Source organism: Pagrus pagrus (assembly GCF_965226575.1).
Source record: "Pagrus pagrus genome assembly, chromosome: 15".
Classification (NCBI taxonomy): Eukaryota; Metazoa; Chordata; class Actinopteri; order Spariformes; family Sparidae; genus Pagrus; species Pagrus pagrus.
In genome coordinates, this window is record NC_140199.1 from 22,921,715 (window position 1) to 22,943,001 (window position 21,287).

The following is a 21,287-nucleotide window of genomic DNA, read 5'->3' on the forward strand; positions in this document are numbered from 1 at the left end:
TCTAAATCCTGATCCAGATGTAGTGCGCACGCGTCAGAATGGCGGCGAAAGGCATCATGGTAATGTGAGTCAGGAAGTAAGTACAACATTTCATACGTAGATAGTTTGTCGAGATATTTACAGTTATGTGCCTACTTGTTTTAAATGTTATATCCCTCTAAACCTAATGTCACTTAAATTGACGTGTTGCTGTTGCTTTACGTTATAAATAGAAAAATAACAAATGGGCACCAAGGTCCTCAGAGTTCTGGGACTTGTAGTTTTTACACGCAGCGGCTCTGCTAAGCTACACTCGCACGCTAGTTTGCTCGCCATGTGAAGCCTGTAGTTAACGGGGACACCAAACCTTTCAAACTCAAGCTAGCCGTCTGCAGCGTTGTCAGTCATCATGTCGTTTTGTTTTAACTTCGACGTTCCAGGTCAAACAACCCACACGGACAACGTGGATGGAAATGAGTTGCAAAACAGCAAGAAAGACTATGCTGCTAAAGCTGTAAGTAACGTGAGCTAACTCAAATGTGTTGTTGGTTAAGTTCAGTCAGAGAACTCGAAGAACTTTGACTTGGACTCGAACAGGTCCTTCGATAGAGCACATGGTCGGCTTTGACCTGTCTTTCTTTGGTGTACACATGTGCACACATTTATTACTGTACACCGTCAACATTGCATTCACATCTACATGCATACAAAAAGGTAAAGAAAAGTAAAGATGTATATAAGAAAACAAATCAGGACATAACATAAATAATTGTCACTATTAAAACATATCTTATATCAAGGTCCACTTACACGTACACCACTACTGTACTTCATGTTCTTTATCACTTAATCATTATGTACATAATTAAATCTAGATTGAAGGGGATAATGACCCAGTTTGTTAAACAAGTTACCTAAAAATGTAACACAAAATCCATTGAGATGACCAAATAAATTAATTAATTAAATTCTGTCAAATTCATTCTAAATTTAAAAAAATCTTAGACATGATTGGATACAATTTTTGGACTGGCTGGTGTTTAGATTAAAGCATCCCTATGTGAGAAAAATACTTCCTAAACAAGTTAATTAAAGCAGTGTAGGGAGCCTTAATGTGGTGTTTACCAATCAAAATGGTGAATGCCTTTCTTTTTAGATATGCCATTATACAGGCTATAGTTTTTAATAAATTAAAGGATAGAATAGTATTGATTTTAAGATTTATCTAAGTATAAGTAAAGGTAGACCTATCGTCTTTAAGTATTGATACAGGGAACATTGTGTATATATTTTTTCAAAAAGCCCTTTGACTTGAGCACAAACACACAAAAGGGCAGGGACACACCCCCTCATCATTGCAGAGGCACACACAAATATGGAGACTATTTAATTGAGTCATTTCCACTGCATGAGCAATTCCATCACAAAGTGAAATATAAATTCTTCGGTGAGGTGTGCATCCACCGGACAGTGTGGGTTGACTTTCTCATTGCCCACGAACTTTGACGTCACAGGGCGGGGGCATGTCAATAGAACGTTTCATACAGAAATGAAATCATACAGGTTCACACTGGTAGTGGGCTGAATCTGCTGTTATTGTCAGACACCAAAGTTTCGAGGCATCCAAAAAAAAAACTCACCAGGCGTTTTAAAATACACTGTTAGTCCACACATGATATTATTTGAAGTGTTTAAGTCACACAGCGAATTACATGTCTGATTGGTAACAGTCTCGTGTCTACAGTACAGTCATCAGCCAGTAAAACAGTCGGTTAGTAGAGCACATTTTATAGAGGTGAGAACATTAAAGGTTCAGTCTGTATGATTTTAGGTGGATTTAGGGACAGTAATGGAGAGTAATATTCAGAATTATGTATTCTTTTAGTGTATAATCACTTGAAGCTAAAAATCGGCGTGTTTTCTTTAGCTTAGATTGAGCCTTTTATGTCGACAGAGGAAGTGGGTTCTCTTCCACAGCGTCCGCCATGTCGCACCACCTTATTTCTACAGTACCCCAGATCGGACAAACAAAACACGGGCTCTAGAGAGGGCCTGTCCCACTTATTTATTTTTATTTTTTCCCACCATAACAGGGGGCGAGATAAGGTGTGTTCAGTTGGTTGCAATCTGCAATCTCATCACTACATGACACTAAATCCTACACACTGGACTAATAAGCGACTAATAAATAGATGTAGATGGTCTATAGCACCACTGTAAACCAATTAACATTTAGTGAAACACATTTTTATATTAAAAAGAAGGATCCTATAAGAAGAGAGTGTCTTCATTTGACCTCACAACATTAATTTCCTCAGCAGATGGAACATGAGACATGTTAACTGAAATGAAGTTGTGACCTAGTTTGAACCCATTTTCAATGTAATTATTAATGCTCTAAAAGCTTTGTTTCACCACAAACACTTGTTATATTGGTTGGTAAGAATTAAAACTCAGTTAAAGAAAAGAACTGTGTTCAGTGGCAGCTTTTTTTAATTTTTTTTTTATAAAACATCAACAGTGTTCTGAGTTTCTTATGAAAACGCTTACAAACTCCGACACATCATTCTTCTGTCACCCACAATTTGTAGGAAATTCCTATGAAAACCTAAAACCAGCAGGATCTCTTCAGTCAGACTGTTTAATGCTACAAGTACTTGCCTCTACTTTCACACGTTCAAAAAAAAACCAGGATGGTGTGTATTGCTGATCCTTATCTGTGTGGGTAAATGTGCCTCAAGCCATGATTATGTCAACTTAAAACATGTGTTGGTCTCTCGTTGTCATGTCAGACACATACATAGCTGAGTGTACACATCTGTTCCCTAGCCATGCATACTGCTTTTTGCTTTTCAGATTGAGAAGACCTCACCAGCAGAGCCAGTAAAAGAGGCTAAAGAGCACCCTCCACTATCTGACCCACAGTTCTCCCTCATGGATGCTGTCGCTGAAACGGTTACCATAGGAACTCTTCCTCCTCTTCATTTTCTCAACGAGACAGTTTTTGAAAAGACGGCCTCGGAGAGAGACGACGGGGAGGAAATTCTCTCCAGTACTGCCAAGCAGAGGTCTGATCTCATCTCTGGCGTCTATGAGGGAGGGCTGAAGGTGTGGGAGTGCACTTACGACCTTCTGGAGCTGATTGAGAAAGAGGGAGAGACTTTGGGGGGAAAGGCGGTTTTGGATTTGGGCTGCGGTGCAGGACTGTTGGGAATATTGGCCCTGAAGAGAGGAGCAAGGCTGATCCACTTCCAAGATTACAACAGTACAGTTATTGAACAGCTCACAGTGCCAAATGTAATGCTAAACTGCCAAGAGGATGATGACGTAGACGGTGAAGATTACAAAGAAGGGAAGGGCAAAGGGGTTTGTGAAATGAAGGTGAAAGAAAAACAGGAGGTAAAAGATGGCAGCCCACCAACTAAGAAGAAAGCTGTCGACCCCTCCCAGCAGCCATTGCTTGCCAAGTGTCGTTTTTTCTCTGGTGACTGGAGCACATTTCTTGCTTTGGTTAAAAAGGAGAAGCCACAACCCAAGTATGACATTATATTCACCTCAGAGACTATCTACAACACTGCATACTACCCCACGCTACATGAGACCCTCCACAAGCTGCTGGCTCCAGGTGGACTGGTCTACCTTGCCACCAAATCCCACTACTTTGGTGTAGGAGGCGGGCTGCACCTCTTTGAGACATTTGTGGAGCAGAGGGGTGTTTTCTCTTTGGATCACCTGTGGGACGGGGAAGACGGACTTCAGAGACATGTGGTAGTACTGCGTTTTAAAAATGACAAAGGACACTTGAATCAGTAAAGCAGTCTTGGATTTAATACAGCTTTATTTATGTTATAACTGTCAGGGAGTCTTTCAAAAATAATGGTGATCACTTCACAGTTTAATGCAAATAAAAATATCAGGTACTGCTGAGCAATATATCCATATTATCTTGTTAGAATGATATGAGATTATGTATTGTCTTAGAGTTTGGATATTGTGATTATGGCGTGTGTCTTTTCCTGGTTTTAAAGGCTGCATTACAGTAAAGTGACGTAACTTTCAGAACTTACCGGACTGCTGTACTTCTTCTAAGACTTCCCTTTACCCACTTAGTCATTATATCCACTGAGGATGTTAATGATTCATCAACCAACTATTGATCGCGTTAAGAATTTAAGTATAAATGTATTTTGTATTTAATGTATTTTTTAATTGATTTTATTATGAATCAATTAAATCACAGATGGGCACATATACATTGAAAAGTTTCATAATACAATTACTTGCTTATCAATTGTATCAAAATACAAGTTTGAGAAAATGTATTTAATTAAAAATAAAAACAATTTAAAAATGCAAAAGAAATTCTATCCAAATTGATATTATGACTTTTTAATAGCAGGGCTCCAGACTTACTTTTTACACGCTGGTTGCACGTAATAATATTCAAAATTGTATTAGATTTTTTTTAACACATTATGTAAATGATTGTAAACAGGAATAAGTTACAGATAAAGGTCTTTTTTTATTTACATCATAGCATTACATTAAAAAGTGACAAACAAATAAATCAAACTCAAATAACTCTTTGAACATGTTTATAGGCTTTATATATATTTCTATAAATGTATTTAATCTGACCTGCTGAATACTGGGCACATCAGTGTGATCAATTAAAAATGTTGCACCTAACAGATGTGTTGGGGCACGTGTGCGACCAAAACAGCCGCACCCCGGAGCCCCGAGTAGAACTTTATCTGTTCTTTCAGCTCCTAATGTAGTCGGCTCAGGTTTTGCATTGAACATCAATGACAGCAAATCAGTTTTATTTATATATAGATAACCCACAATCACATTGCCTCAGTGGTGAAAACATTTCATTAAATGGAAAAATGTCAAACATACACTAATGAATGTTACTATTACACTTGATAGTTTGTTCTGTGACATACCTGAACTTTTATCTTGTGTTTTGACACATTTCATTTGACTTTTATTGCATTTTCATGCACACGCACATATGCACCCATATCCCAATGTCCCTAACTCATTTTAAGTAGTGTATTTCATATATTATAAATGATGAACCACTAATCTATTGTTATGGCAGCCGGCCATCGAATAAAGAGGTAACCACATCCACATTACCGATGCTTTTCTGCGAGATATTTGTTTGCTTTGAGGATATTTAAAATATGCAGATATATATTATGAATTACGATATAGTCTTAAAGATATTGTGATATTTAAAGCCATATGGAACCGGCCATTACATCAGGATGTCCTTTCAGTTTTCTATATGAGGCTTTTAAGTTGTATGTTGGTGGTAAAACAAGGAAGAGCTGTAGTAAAATATGCTGTCTCATCTCCTATGCGCTCTTTGGTCACCTACACCTTTTCTCACTTCCTATATAGAAATTTGAATATGTCTGCCAGTAAGTGAAGTGCAGTTGAAAGGGGCTCTTCCAGGTCTTTAGATACATGGGGAGGAAAGAAAAGGAAATGGGCTCAGTGACCTTTTGCGAGTGATTTCCCCAGTGTTCAAACAGCAGCATGAAAGCCAGGCTTGTTTCTGAAGTCCGGCGCAAAATGTCAATTGCAACTTATCCCACCAGCCCAAGGATGTAGTTTGAAAGTGGAGTCTAGAGTCACTGCACATCAATGCTGGGACTCTATGGGGTCTCTGTACCTCCTATTCTAGTAATGGCTCCTCGTGGATTCAGTGGGTTTTCACCTTCAGTTTAAGCCAATGCATGATCTGGGTGTGCTCCATTGCAAAACAAAGGCATGACACATTATAATGAGTGTATACATCCAGGAAATATTTACAAGATTCGCATCCAAGTACAAGAAGGGAACTGTGCTGAATGTTTTCCCGACAGCGTGTGGATTCCCCTTTTTGTCTAGATCAAGGAAACGAGTTGAAATAACCTGACAGGGCTTTTTCTGAGGAAGTATTTTTGAAATCCAGACTAGTTTCTGTTACGTGAGGTGACTAGTTGAAGAGTATGAGGAAATAAAGGTTTTTGTACATGATGACGGAACAATGAAAATGTGAATATTAGTCTTTTTTAAAACGGTGGTTTTTAGCCTGCTGACCCACTCCTGTCATGCTCACCTGATTGAACACAGTATCACATCCCCGTCATGTTTGACTATGACCGGAGAGCAAACAAAGTTATTTTATGAGGGCTGCCTTGTTGAATCCTCCCCTATCAGACCTCACCTGAATAAATGACTGCAGCTACACAAATATTCACAAGAATCAATCTCATCCTAAACACACCCATGACGCAAGTATGCTGATAAAAAATATTTAGCAAAGAGCAAAACACTTTTCTAGGAAACCTGGTGTCACCAGCTCAAACATGATTGTGCATATCAACCCCCACAGTGTGTGGACAGAATTTCCATTCACTTATTATGTAAACATACGGTGTTAAACACTATTTCACTCTCACAAAACACCAAACACGGTTTCTGTTTGCATTACGTCCGGCCAGCAAACTTCCAGTGTGTCAGCTTCGTCATCGTCTCTCATCTCGACAGCTGTTCATGGCCTATGGGGGAATTCCTGGTTCCTCGAGTAGACACAGCCTTTCCCCTGCTTACTTTATGGGAACAGGGGGCAGGGCCAGTCAGATGGTTTTCCTCAGAAACTATTATGTGTTGATTCACTGTGAGGGGGCGTGCTGTTCACTCCCACTGTTTCCTTCTTACTGGGAAGTGACTGTCAGGCTTACCGAACGGAGGGAGGGTATAAGACACAGATAGAGAGGAGGGAGGGAGACTGATGGGTGATGTGAAAGGTGGTGGTATTTAAGGTTTCTTTGCTCTGAATGTCACACAGTATGCCGTATCCTTCCTTGGAACTTGGAGGACGTGGGAGAGCGAGCAGGACGTGCAGGTGAACTGGGGAGGGATGGTCATTTTATGATCATTCAGTTTGGAAAGACTAGCTGCCTATACAACGCTTTTAAAACATCTTTTTGGTGAGATGGGACCGCCGAGGTGTGTTTAAAGTTTCACTCTGCGAGAGGCCTTCATGAGGAGATGTGTTTCTGATATACCCAAGATCTGGAGGATGGACATTTTCGGTGAATGTCTGGGGTAAGTATTTTGGTAGGAGACTGGTCAAATTATGATCAAATTAGAGAAAATACTGGACACATTTCATCTAAAATTGTCGGACATGCGTAAAACCACAAGCTACAGTCTTTCAACATCTTTCAAGTTGTGACATTTTTAAACAGTTACAGTAGACTTCGTCGGAAAAAGAAATACCAACTTCCACATTTTCCTGAGATGAAGCATGTGTGATGTGTGTAAGTTGACTGATCTGATCTTTGTCTCAGATCTGGTTCATGCCCTATTAAGAGATTTCATGTCTAGCAACAGGCTGTAAAACCGGTTGTTTCCCAGTCCAACTGCCGGAAAGATAGGAGTTTCCTGAACGTGTTCAGGTGTGGCCTTCCACACAAAGTTCATTGTACTGTATTACACGTATCCTAAAAGAATGTACACTCTTGCTGAATAACCCACAGGAACTGAGATAACATTGAGGAACTATCTCACTTTACTGTCACTGTCAATATTGAGTGCAGGCCTTGGATGAGGTGTTTTTTAATAGATGAAGGAAGAGATCCTGTAACACAACGTACGTCGGTTACAGGCTACTTACTTTGGAGGGTTCAAAGATACATCGTCCAATTGTATAGTGTGTAATCAAATTGTCCCAGAGTTCTTTTCCTGGGAGTGTACAGCCATAACTGATGAGTCATTTCATTCCTTGACCAGTGCACTATCACCATGGTCTGATTCAGTGCTCGCATGAGCCTGGTAGACAGACTTTCATTTCAGTGGCTGTGAAGCATTTCCAGGAATAGTTAGGTCAAGAAGATGGTTTCCTCTGAAGACCCTGAAACGCTTCATAAGGCTCTGCCTAACCACAGCATTGGATCCATTCAATCATAACTTCACTTCAGAGGTTTGTTTCCACTTTGGTTTTATTTCTCTCGCATAAAATGCCTCTCAATGTCTCTGTTGCCGGTTTATGAAAAAGTAGATGTATTAAAATTGCACATTGTACCAGCACACAATGCAAATGCCAACTATGATTCATCACTGTTTAAGATCGACTGCGGTTGCCACTGCAATGACCTGTTGCTCAATCTTCCAATGAAAAGAGGTAGAGCTGTCGCTATCAGCTCATCATCACCCTGCTTTTCTTGAGAAATGGGGAAGGTCGTGACTTCATCTCAACATGCTGCTCAACATGTTCTACCCTAAACCTGCTTTTATTGTTACAGTCTTAAGTTTTCAGGTTGTTCTATTTGTTATAAGGGGATTTACTTTGGTTTTATTTATTAATTCTGAAACGGGGTTGAAAAGAGAATGAATGATGAAGTATGTGTCGTGTCAAATGATTAAGCCGTTCGGGCATCAAGTGGCTCCAGCGTAAGAGATCTTGAGGAGTGTTCTGCTATGAGAACTGAATTCCATAGATGGTGGCGTCTTCAGGTGTCGTCTATGGGCTCAGTTCTTTTGGCATGGTACTAGTTTGTCAGCGTTATTGCACGGCAACAAAGAGCGGGAATAATGACCATCAGAGTGAAGTACTGCATGTGAGGTTTACATTCATTTGTGGATTACTGTTATTTGAATGTTATATAAATTGTTACCTTTCTTCAAATGATGAAGAAGCAGCGCATTTGCATTTATGAGTAAAATAAACATTAAAATTATTGATCATATTTTTTTCAAAGCTGATGTTATATTGCATGTTGTTAATAAAGTGGATCAATCTGAACTATTTTCCTCTGTAATTTATTTACTCTCATCACATTTTGCTTGACTTTTAAAACACTGTAACATCTACGTCGTACATTTCGCAAGAAATAGTGACAGCATACGAGGAAAAAGGATTTTCAGAAGTAAAATGGCCACCACACACTTACTTAGCCCACACACGTGGACCTCTTTTTTTCTGGTCTTATCTCAACTCTAGTTCCATAAAATCTCGAGTATGGCTGAAGGCAGTCAGCTAAATGAGCCATAAACGATATGATTATGTGGGATAGCCAACATCCTTTTCAATTAAAATATCATGGGAATCAAATAAAATTTCCAGCTGACACTACTGAAGTATGAAAAAACTAAACAACATGTTGTTATAAAGACTTGTAATAGGGGAAGACACGCTCATTAACCATCACTGGTTTAAAGCAGCTAATTTGAGGAACCTGAAGTGTTTCAAAGTTATTCTTAGATGCGCCATGTACTGTACACAGGGCCTTTCAGACAACCTCTGTTAGCTCCATGACAGGACTTTACACCCTCTCCAATCTCCCCCTAGAAAGCACCTGTTTTAGGTGGCAAAGCCCTCCTTCCTGTTCTGGGACTGCAGCCATCTCCCAAATTAATGTAACAGCATTAAAAGAGAGGGTCCATAGTTGAAGTTCCTGGCCTCAGGGCTCCAGTTATGGCTGAGTATATTGTTTGGGGGTAACATGCAGAAAAGGTTGGCTGCTATCGTGCATGAGGAGGGTGAGGTATAATAGAAATATCGCTTGAGAAAATCATGGCGGCAAGAATAGTTGTATGAAGAATGACACTCTGATGACTGAATTATCTTTGCACAGCCGGAAACCTGTCGGGTGATGAAACACTATGCTACCATTTCTCTCTTATCACATTCAGTATTATGAAAGCACCTTCATTATCTCTTATCAGTGAGGTTATCATAAAAAAAACAAACTCAAGTTCCTCATCTTATCATGTTGGGTTTTTTCCCTCATAATGTCTGCTCATGCCTATTTTTTTTATTAAATAAATATTTTTAGTCAAAACGTGCCCAGTTTGACTCTACAAGAAATGTCACGAAAACTCATGTTATGAAGGGGCTCTGACTGAATTATACTTTTTTTTAAAGTAAATGTTTACTAGCAACCAAGAGTACAAATATATGTTTTAATGCTTTCTGGACATGCTTTCTTTCTAAATGTATGAAAAATAATAAAGTGAACAAAAAAAGGTTAAACAATCTGTGGATGGAAAAGTCAAAATGTTACTTAATACAATAGCCTTAGTTGCAGTGGTGGAAAGTAACTAAATACATTTACTAAAGTACTTTACTGAAGGTCAGCTTTGAGGTGCTTGAACTTTACTTGAGAATGACCTTTTTGTGCTGCTTAGCAGTTTGACTTCACTACATTTCAGAAGCAATATGTTTGACTTTTGATTTGCTGATTATGGATATAAATTTAACAACCCAACAAGGTAGTCCAAAGTAGCAACCAAACCCTTAAAATGAAAAAAATAGTATTGAGAATCCAATAGTATAATATATAACATCATAATAGTCTCTCATGGAGCATTTGTATGCATAATAAATACTTTAGATCCTATTTCAATTACACTTTTCTGCTACTTCTATACTTTCCCACAAAAAGGTTGAATAATTGTACTTTTATTCAGATTGCTATTTTACTTGATCAAAGAATCTTTCCTTTAAATACCCATTTGGCCTCTACCTCCATCATTTGGCCCCTGAGAAACTTTGAAGTCCCAACCCTGAAATCACATCCTCCTACTATTTGATTGACAGCATATATCAGCCAATCATAATCATCTACATATCCGCAAGAGCCTAAATTCTCATTTCCCATTGGTTAGTAGTAGCCGTCAGTCAGGCACGTCACGATCCTCATCCAACCAATGGTTAGGTAGTTTTTTGTAGAGGATGAGCAACAGGCTGAGTCCCTGCTGAGTGTAGCACAACGATCGGGGTTAAATTTGTTTTTCTTTGCTTAAAATCACTAGCGTGGAGCCTTTATAATTTAGATTGCTCCCGTTTTTGTTTGACTGGGGGAGGATAACAGAAGATAGCTGCATATACGTTGTTTTTATAGAATAACCAGATTTGGTCGAGGCCTTGGCATGGATGAGGTACGGCCTAACAGTGGTGCTCAAGCCCACGGGCTGGTGCCGCTGTTTCCTCCTGGACTGCAGGCTATCTACGGGGAGTGTAGAAGACTTTACCCCGAGCAGGCTAACCCGCTTCAAGTTACAGCCATAGTAAAATATTGGTAGGTACTTTGTTCTTTTGTTGCCGGCTTGACACGTCTCTAAACGAGGCACTGAGTGTGTGGAACAACTTTTCGTAGCTAGTGATGATGGCTAGCCAACAGTTAGCTTAGCTGCTAAGCTAATCTTTCAGCTAACTACACCTCGGAGCCACACTGTGGGCAACTATGTATAAGTGAGTTTTATAATTCAGTAACGTTACCAGACTGTACAAGCTTAATTAAAACGCCTTATGTAAGTGTATCCAACTACTTCTATACAAATTAGAGCCCCACAGCTAAGCTAACATAGGTGTACTGAAGAGTAAACACAGTCCACTGCTAACAAAAACAGTTTTTGACATGGCCGATGGTTTTGTGCTTCTCACAGGTTAGGAGGACCAGACCCGTTAGACTACATCAGCATGTACAGGAGCATGGGCTGTCCAGCTCAGGACATCCAGGAGCATTGGCACTACGTCAGCTTTGGACTGAGTGACCTGTATGGGGATAATAGAGTTCATGAGTAAGTACTTACTGTAACAACTTGACTTCCAGTTGCTCGGGGGAGTTGGAGGAATTTCAGTACATGTTTTTGGGAAACATGACAAGCTTTCTCGATCCGTTTCTTTTTAATTCAATTAATTTTACATTGTGGGAAATCTTTGCATCACAAATCACATCAAATCTTTCTAAGTAAACATTTGCTTTGCCCTTTAAGATGTGACCACCCACTGACTGACATGGCACCTACTGATCCCCTATTATTCTACAGCATGCTGTTTATCTTGACAGAAACCTCGTGCATATAACAAAAGAATAAAAACACAGCTTCTGAAGGTTTGTTTGACCTGTTTCCCACTGTGTGTGTGTGTGTGTGTGTGTGTGTGTGTGTGTGTTAGATTCACGGGGGCAGATGGACCCAGTGGGTTTGGCTTTGAGCTCACCTTTAGACTCAAAAGAGAGGTGGGAGAGACAGCACCACCAACCTGGCCAGCTGAACTCATGCAAGGCTTGGCACGATATGTGTTCCAGTCAGGTAAGAGCACGGAGAGACAAAGAGGTGCTTATGTTTTGCAGTCGAGTAACATTTCAAAAAACTAATTTAATGTCATTGTTGTGAAACAAATTGTAAATTAGTTTTAAAAACTTAATTGACGGTTTTGCAGCTGTACTGACAAAGGATTAAGAGAATGCATACTCTCAAAAGTCTTCGGTGATAATCAAACTGCAGATTTGATATATCATATTAAACTCATGAAGCAATGCGTATAGCTAGCTTTGTAAAGAGTTTCATGTTTTTGTTCAATTTTTATCAGAGTCAGACTAAACAAGGAGGGTTGACACAATGATTTTGGCTCTGGAAATGTCAGTGTGATTTTATGTAATTTTTTACGTTTGAAGGCAGAGCTGATTCATTTATTAATCAAGGGATTAAATCGTGTTGTTGCAGCTCTGCATTCTTCCTCCTTCACCTTGAGAACGTGTGTTAAAGAGTAACTATTGGAGTTTTTCATTTGGTCACAGTTTGTTTCAATAGTCTGGTAAATGATCTATCTGCAAAGGTTTTGATAGAACAACTCCCTTCTGGCTGCAGTTGCCAGGTGAAGAATGTGTTTTTTGAAAAGATAGCCTGTAATTCTAGTTATACATCTGAAGAGAATAGAATTGAGGAGTCGGGTGCAGGCAGCTGTCCTACGCTTAGTCCACATCATTTCTGTTTGTTGGAGCTCCTGGTATTGACAGGAAGTCTAATTTCCTCTTTCTTTCCCTTTTGTATTTGTGAAAAGAATCCTATTAAAATGGTAGTGTGTGAGTTTTTTTTAAAATCCTTCAGTTGCGTATGTCATATGCACAAGAACGTGTGGTTGAGAGGGGAGGAGACATTTAAAAGCTATGCACAAAGAGAAGAGGACTATTCTCTCCAGGCTTCCCTCTCCTCGCCGCCCAGGCCTACTCTTCTATCCAGCTGGGGTCAATTTGCGCTTGGGTGGGCTGGGCTCCTGAGCTAAATGAATGCTGATTCCTGGCCATCTTCCCCCTCGCTTTTCTCCTGCAGCGAGGCTGGACTTGGTGCATGTTACCTCACAAGCAGAAACATTCCTCACATGGAAAATGGAGTTTTTAAGCTTTTCTTGACACATTTGGGCCTTTGTTTCTCTTTCTCTGTAATTTTCCGGCTGATCTGTGTCCCTTCCTGTTATTGTAACTTTCTTTCTGCAACTCTGTACTGTCAGATAATGAAAAGTAGGAAAGTAGGACTACCTCCCACTGTTGCCTGAAGGCACAAGCTGAGTCATGACAGAGTTTGTATTCTAGATAACTTAAACATTGTCTCATTTTGTTTGCTCCTTTACAGAAAACACATTTTGTAGTGGCGACCACGTATCGTGGCACAGTCCTCTCGACAACAGTGAATCTCGTATCCAGCATATGTTGCTGACAGAGGACCCACAGATGCAACCAGTTCACACTCCCTTTGGCGCAGTGAGCTTTCTCCAGGTGAGTTCAAACATGCGATCACAACACGGCAACATGGCAACGTGGCAAGCTACAGAATAATAAAAGTTGTTTTATTGTCCGGTCAAATGATAGATCTTTGGCGCCCATGAATGTGCATACACTCATCATTTCTTATAGTAAGTTAAAGGAAGTACGTAAATTGAACCGCAACAGTAATAAGAGGGACTCAACAGGTAACAAGACTGTAAACCATGCCATTTAATGCTCTGCACTGTCTCCTATAGATTGTGGGTGTATGTACAGAGGAGCTACAGGCGGCCCAACAGTGGAACGGCCAAGGCATCCTGGAGCTGATGCGTGGAGTCAGAGTGTGAGTAAAATTTTGTATCAGAACATAATGGATGAAGAAGCGAAGTTTTACATATGTTGGGCTGTGTTTTTATTCTCGGCTTTTATTTTGTTGCTCTGTTTCATAGGTGATTGTTCATGAGTCAAACCAAGCTAGGTTACTTCTGCTTCATAGCTTAGGATTGCTGTGGTACATAAATGTCATTCTTATTTTAGTATGTGAGGGGATACACACCATTTAGATTTGGAATAATTATAACTTGACTTGAGACATGCTTCAAGTCATTATCTGTCTTTTTTGTGCATACAGTGATGCAGTTACACCCATGCAATTCCAGTATAAAGTGTATGGAGTCCAGTTTGACAAATGGAGCGTTGTTACTCATTCATTTATTAACTCTGTGTGTTTAACTTGAGGTTAATTGTCTCTGGGACTCATGTTGATGATTGTCCTGTGTACAGAGCTGGTGGCCCCTGGCTGATCACAGACATGAGGAGAGGGGAGACCATTTTTGACATTGATCCACACCTACAAGTAAGGCTTTACTAAGCTCTGCACACTCAGCTTATTGCACAATATTGTATTAATAGTGTGTGTAACAAGGAGCAGTATTATGTTCCTCAGCTGCTTGCGGCTCATTACACATTTTAGAAAGACATACTCTCTTTTTTGTTCTCTGTTTTCAGGAGCCTTGATACAGCTCCAGTTCTATTATGATGCTATATGTGATAACTGTGTAACACCATCACACGCTGTTATTATATTGTAGGAAGGGCTTATTGTGGAGCTTTGTCATTAGATAGATGGTCAATAAAGGGAATTAGGTGAAAAAGTTGACATAAAAGTGACTCGAAGGAAACGGATTGTATTGTAATATATCTGTATTTGGCACCCCCTGTTGACCCATGAATTTTCATGTACTTTCTTCTTCTTCCTTAAAATTTGGACCTCATGTGAGCTAGTGTTAATGATTGCGTATATTTCTTGCTCATCTAAGCAGGAGAGAGTGGACCAGGGCATCGAGACAGAGGGCTCTAACCTGAGTGGGGTCAGCGCCAAGTGTGTGTGGGACGATCTGAGTCGACCGCCAGAGGACGAGGAGGATAGCCGATCCATCTGCATAGGATCACAGCCCCGGAGGCTCTCAGACAAAGGTACGCAAAGTCCCAAAGGAGTGAAAAGAGTCGATCTGCCAGTTAAGACCAAGAATGCTTAACCAGTCGGTACACAGCGGTTCTCGTTTCATGCTGTCAGCAGTGCATGATGGGATAATTCCATGCTGATCTTTGTCTGTGCGTTGACAGACACAGAGCAGATCAGGGAGACCCTGAGAAAAGGACTGGAGTTTAACACTAAGGCAGCGCTGCCACCTATCAACAACCAGAGACAGAGCCATGAGAGACCTCAGTGAGTGTTCCCACACACCAACACACACACACACACACACACACACACACACACACACACACACACACACTAGTCTTGGTTCAGCTCAGCACAAGCACACCAGGACAACTCCCTCCAATGTGTGTAATGACTCACAGCACAACTGACATTTGAACTGTTATCGCCATTGTTTCTAAGCTACTAGCATAACATGGCGGGTTGTCATTAATTTGTTGCTATTTTTCTGTGGAAGCCTCTTCTCTTCCACAGAAGCAGGTTCTGTGTTAGGAGTTGTGAAATATTTTTCCATACACTTCCTCCACATGCTTATTGTACCATATCAGACTTCCTCAATCTTTCTTTTTTTCTTTTCCTTCTGTTTTTCAGGAGTCGGAAGGATAGTTTGGAGAGTGAGAGTTCAGCGGCCATCGTTCCTCACGAGTTGGTCCGAACGCGACAGTTGGAGAGCGTCCATCTAAAATTCAACCAAGAGTCAGGCACGCTGCTGCCCCTCTGCCTGCGGTACTGCACCATTCTCTCTCCTCCTCCCACACACGACACTTATCCTTTTGGAATGCCCCTAAGATAGACCGATGAAAAATAGTCCAAACATTTGAGTTGGATGGGTGTGGTAGAATAACTTTTAATAAAAACACCCCAGCAAAAACACAGATGACAGAAGTTACTTAGAAGTTGAAAAGGGGCTTTCTGCAAATCAGCCCCAGATAAAAAATTTCCTCCTCCTACTTTCACTTTGATGTCAGTTTGAAGTGTGAAGCAACTTGAAAGGAGTGGGCTTTAATGTGTCCAGGGCTATTTTAACTGAGCCAAACATGTTCAAAGTAAACAGTGTGTAAATACAAGCGTTGCTGTGATTTATATTCGGTCACTTGTTACTTACAGGATATTGACTGTGGTCCTTCTGTATTTGTCTGGCATATTTTGTATAAATAGGTTTGCTGTTACTTACTAGGGAAGTTAGTAAAGGTTATGTTTATACACTGACACCATAACTGAGTCACTGAAGTCAGCGCAGCACATGAACAATGCCCCCTCGCTATACTGCTCACCTACTCAACCAGAACTATGTCAATCGACAGGAAGTAGCTTTAAAAGGAAGATCGTCATGGTTTGTGGAATTAAAACTGGCATTTTCAGTGATCTTTATTCTATAATTTTCCCTTTTTTTGCGCATTAAAATTCAGTGGATCCTCATTAGGTTAGCCAAATTGCTGCCATCTAGCTCGTGCTTTTAAGTTCCACAAACATCAGAAAATCTAAAAATGTGCACACCATTAGATTATGGAGGGGTAAAGAGGGTATTACATTGTATGCCATGGTGACAAAACAAATGGAGAACTTTGCAGCATCTTAACATTTTTTTATGTTTAGGCTTTCTCTGGTTTGCTCTTTGTCTTGTGAAATTCACACACGTGTGGCTGACAGCTATCTGGACTGGTTTTATTCGGAACATGTAACATTTTTGGGGAATGTGTTTCTGCACAGATCTTAGATGAGGATAAACCTACTTCATGTGATCTCTATCTGAGCAGAGAACAATAAAAGAGTTAGTTGATAGAGAGCTTTTGTGTGAGTGAGGTGTGCAGGGAGTTGAGAATGACAAGGTGGAGTAAAGTGCCCAGTTACGTGATACCAGCATGGGGCTTGATCTTGAACATTTAAGTTAAGATATCTCTGTCAAATTAGAAATAGACTTTATTTAAATTTTTACCACTAACTATTTCTTGGTAATTAATTAAGGCTGATATAAGTCTTTGATTTTATTACAAAGCCACTTGATATGGAGTTACCAGCAAGAGGACAAAAAGACATTGGTATTCACAAAACTATCAAATCGAGTTGACAAACTAAGTAACCATTAAAGATTTCTATCGCACTTAAATCCTCGTAGCGGCTGCAGATGCAAATATTTAAAAAAAAACCTGAATCTGTCTTGATCGATTATTAGATATTTCACTGTTTCCAAATGTTTGCAGTTACTGAAGAAAATACAGTCAACTTAGAATTAAAGTCAAATTAAGAAACGTTGAACATTAAGTTTCATTCTCATAATAACATTTTCAAACATTTTTGTCCTGCCGTTGTTTTTCTTAAACGGGTGAATTCCATATATTTACATAATTTCCTGTGTTTGATCTTAACAGGGGCCGGTTGCTCCATGGGAGACACTTCACTTACAAAAGTATCAATGGAGATACGGCCATTACATTTGTTTCCACGGGAGTTGAAGGAGCTTTTGCTACTGAAGAGCATCCGTATGCAGCCCATGGCCCCTGGCTTCAGGTACTTGTGCACACACACGGACTCATACATAAAGTGAAAGTTTCCGTGTTTTGCTTTCCTTTTTAATGTCTTTATTTGACCCTCTGTTCTTCCTGTATAGATATTGTTGACTGAAGAGTTTGTGGAGCAGATGCTTGGGGATTTACAGGAACTAAACACTCGTGAGGAGGTAAGTGAAACTTGTATTTTAACTTTTGTTTGGTTTGTTCAACTGCCAGCATGTTTCACCTTGTCTGTTCTTTCTCTTTGTATAGACAAAGTTACCAAAGGAGTACAGTTGGCCTGAGAAGAAGCTGAAGATCTCTGTACTACCAGACTCTGTGTTTGATAATCCACTGCAATGAGAAAGAGACACTTAATTACTAGAAAATACCAACATACACACCTGCAGACACACTTCCAGAGTGGACCACCACGAACAGGAGACCCCCCAAGGACATGCAGCCTACAGACATGTCGCTCCCACAGTGGATGACCACACTGTTACACTCCTAAAGACACTCCGAGGGATGATCTTAACACTTTTTTTGCCTGTTACTGCATTCTCATACCAGCCCCACTGTTTACAACATTTCTCTGAGGCTTGAATGCTTTTGAGAATGTCAAATCAGCCTGAAACCAGCCTGTCCAGATGTTCGACCTGTAAGAACAATCATTAAAGGTGACACACTAGCTGTAGGGCAAAACAGGATGTTCCTCCAGTATTTCCTGCCAAGCTCTCAGGTCTAAAATATACGTCACTAATACAGATGAACACGCATCCTGTGATCACCAAACAGTGTTTCCAAACTATAACTGGGTTGCTGTTCTCAAATCAGTTGTATTTATTCCATTGGCCTTAGAAAGGACGGCAAAGTCACATGTTGGAACTTTTTATCAATGTTTGTTTCGATTGAGCTCGTGTATAGTATTTACAAATGCTGGACATTTTTCTCTTACGTGTTTGTGGTTATACCAAAGGTTAACGTTCTGTGTCTCAAATGTGTCATGATTTAGTCATAATAGGCAGGCTGACTATGATTAACTACAACTGCCTATTTGTCTGGGATAATCACACCAGCATCTGAACTGTTTTATTAGATACCTGGCAAATGCCGCAGGTATAACCACCCCTTTCTCGCCTGTGCCAAGAACATGACTCCTGTATTGAGTAATATTTTTTTTAACCTGTCCTGTTTTTTCACGCATGATGTTGCGTGTTTTAAAGTTATGAAATGTAATGCATCGAGTCCGTTGTAAGTGTTGAAAGACTGAAGATATTTTGTTCAGTGGCCTGTGTTGCCTCCAGTGGCCACATAGAAAATGTGGTGTTTTTAGTTTTTTTGTTGTTTTTTTATCAGTAGGACCTGCTTGAAAATGAGTCAGAGAAAAATTCCTCAGTGCCTTGAGTTGAAAAGGACCACATAGTCTCAGTTGACTTAATGCTGCCTACAGCTCTCATGATGCTGCGTTTGTTGTCTTTTTTTCTGATACCGTCACTGCATTCCAATTTAACACTAAAACTGAAAACTCCTTATAAGATTTACTCTTATGCAACGTGATGGCATCTTAAATGTCTTTGTCTTTTTTATTCAGAGTGACAAGTTTCAAGTTTCAAGTAGGCATCATTGTTAAGGTATTTTGTAAGTACTGTCTTATTGATTGAACTGGCTGATTGTAATCCTAAGTGCATTAAAGAGTGTACATATTTACACAAATAAAGCTGCAAAACTGCAGAATTACAAAGGAACTTATTTCATTCAGACTTGGTGTGATATGACTGCATTTATATAGGCTTCTCAAACACAGCCCTTTACAGTTAGCCTCTCATTCACACATTCTCACTCGCAGTGTAAAAGCCTATCCATTGGGAGCAATTAAAGGCTCAGTTTCTTGGCCAAGGACACATGAACATGTGGACAGGGGACCTGGGAATCAAACTGGACAGTCCGGTCTACCTGCTGAGCCACAATTGCCCCTTTGTGTGTAATTAATATAGTATAGTATGTTGAAAAACTATTATATTTTATGTTTTTTGTTTCTGTTAATGCATATATAAAGCACCTTGGTATCCAAATACCCATTCAATTCCATAAAAAATCATGCAAATAATGATATGATTATTTAATAAAGAATATTAAAGCACATAATTTCCTATAAAAAATACATAGTGATATGTACAGTATACACACTTTATGAAGGGTTAACTAATGCCATTATTAATGGTTACTAAATTATTTACTAATGCTTCAGAAAAAGCATGTCATGGTTGCCAGGTTGTGAAAAACTCTCTCATCTGGGTGTTGATCCCAGAGATGTGGACTTTAGTCATAATAAATTGGAATCGGGTAGACACGAGTCACAGCTTTGATGACATCCGACACGAGCTGATAACATGAGGCTCGACTTGTCTGTGTTCATTTTATGTTTTCAGTTCAGTTTTTAAGGTTGTTTTTTTTTTTGTTAGTGTGGCTGTCAGTATTTCACTGCTTAAAAGTGATGGTATTATTTTGATTGAGAAGAAATTAAGAAATAGAAAAGCTTTTATAAAGTTATTTGGTTTCTGTTTGATTGTATTTACGTCACTGAAAACCAGTAATTATAATACACATTCCATTTATTACCATACTTTTTGAAACAAGTTAGATAAATTGGCCAATAACACCATTATTAGACAAGTACTAATACCGTGTTTTAGTACCTAAGACAAGGTATAAGTGACTTGACTTGGGACTTGACTTTCCTTCACTAAAGACTCGACTAACTTGACATTTTTGCCTAAGAAAAAATGACTTGGTTCTTATTGAAACTTGGACCAAATGAATTGAGTCACATGTCTGTTTATTTATAAATAGAGCTGTGACATAAATGTTGGTCATTCAGTAAGTAATATATAAGGGTTTCTCGCTTTAAGACATATAGTCTGTAGGTCCTTTCCCAGAAGGTTAGTGATCCGTTGGAGTGGTCTTCCTTAAGTTGAATTACCAACTGGGAAATGAGGGCAGCTGTCCCAGGGCAACAAACCCAGAGTTGCCCTCTAGTCCTAAGTTCACTGCGTGTTATCACCTCTCATACACAAAGGCCTCATTAACAAATGACCTCCTTGCCATGTTGAGGGACTCTGTGTCAGATATTATACCTCACATTGTGACCACATGGTGCATATTTTATAATACATTGTTCAAATCAAATGAACAGCAACCAACACAAATTAAGCATGTTTATAACATAGGAGTGCTGTTGGCACTGCATACATTACTGCAGAGGGCATTAGATGGGGGGTCAGTAAGGGCCCACCTGGAGATCTTTGCCCCAGGTCCATCTAACACAGGGATGCCCAAGCTTTTTCCCTCCGAGGGCCGAAACTGAAATGTCACGTTGGGTCATGGGCTAAAAGTAAACACCTACTGTATTGTATTGTTGTATATTGTCTTGTATTAAGATGCACAATGGTATTAAGATCCCTAGTTACCTTTATTGACTGATTTCCTGCACATTGTCACTTTGCCAGCTGTGGTCAGATTATGAAAAATAATGAATCATTAGGGATTTTACATATCTATTGAGCATTTACCTCACCGAATATATAAAACAGCATAAACAGCACTTGATCAAATCATTTAAAAAAGCAATACAAATAAAAAGATAAGATAAAATAAAATAAGATGCTTTATTAGTGCCACAATGGAGACATTTGCATTATTAGGGGATAGCAAAATAGTTAGGATAAGCATCAATAAAACAAAACAAACAAACAACAAATAAGT

General features: G+C 39.5%; 2 protein-coding genes across 2 annotated transcripts; both read left to right on the plus strand.

Moving 5' to 3' along the window:
- The first annotated feature begins 223 nt into the window (after nt 1–223).
- mettl18 (methyltransferase 18, RPL3 N3-histidine) lies at nt 224–4,045 on the plus strand. Its single transcript, XM_084375264.1, has 2 exons — nt 224–493; nt 2,836–4,045. The coding sequence occupies exons 1-2, from the start codon at nt 389–391 to the stop codon at nt 3,790–3,792; spliced, it is 1,062 nt and encodes a 353-aa protein (XP_084231390.1). The 5' UTR covers nt 224–388; the 3' UTR covers nt 3,793–4,045.
- A 6,677-nt stretch (nt 4,046–10,722) lies between these two features.
- Nucleotides 10,723–19,270, plus strand: sufu (suppressor of fused homolog). The gene is made up of 12 exons (XM_084376100.1): nt 10,723–11,063; nt 11,431–11,565; nt 11,942–12,078; nt 13,399–13,541; nt 13,787–13,872; nt 14,313–14,385; nt 14,849–15,005; nt 15,156–15,258; nt 15,625–15,759; nt 17,403–17,541; nt 17,642–17,710; nt 17,796–19,270. Exons 1-12 carry the CDS (start codon nt 10,915–10,917, stop codon nt 17,883–17,885), a joined length of 1,416 nt encoding a protein of 471 aa, XP_084232226.1. The 5' UTR covers nt 10,723–10,914; the 3' UTR covers nt 17,886–19,270.
- The last annotated feature ends 2,017 nt before the right edge of the window (nt 19,271–21,287 follow it).

Excerpts from the sequence above, each read along its gene's own strand:
- mettl18 (XM_084375264.1), top strand. The coding sequence starts at position 389 with ATGTCGTTTTGTTTTAACTTCGACGTTCCAGGTCAAACAACCCACACG. Across the intron at positions 494-2,835 it reads AAGACTATGCTGCTAAAGCT|ATTGAGAAGACCTCACCAGC; the intron begins GTAAGTAACGTG and ends TTTGCTTTTCAG.
- sufu (XM_084376100.1), top strand. The coding sequence starts at position 10,915 with ATGGATGAGGTACGGCCTAACAGTGGTGCTCAAGCCCACGGGCTGGTG. Across the intron at positions 11,064-11,430 it reads ACAGCCATAGTAAAATATTG|GTTAGGAGGACCAGACCCGT; the intron begins GTAGGTACTTTG and ends TGCTTCTCACAG. Across the intron at positions 14,386-14,848 it reads ACATTGATCCACACCTACAA|CAGGAGAGAGTGGACCAGGG; the intron begins GTAAGGCTTTAC and ends TGCTCATCTAAG.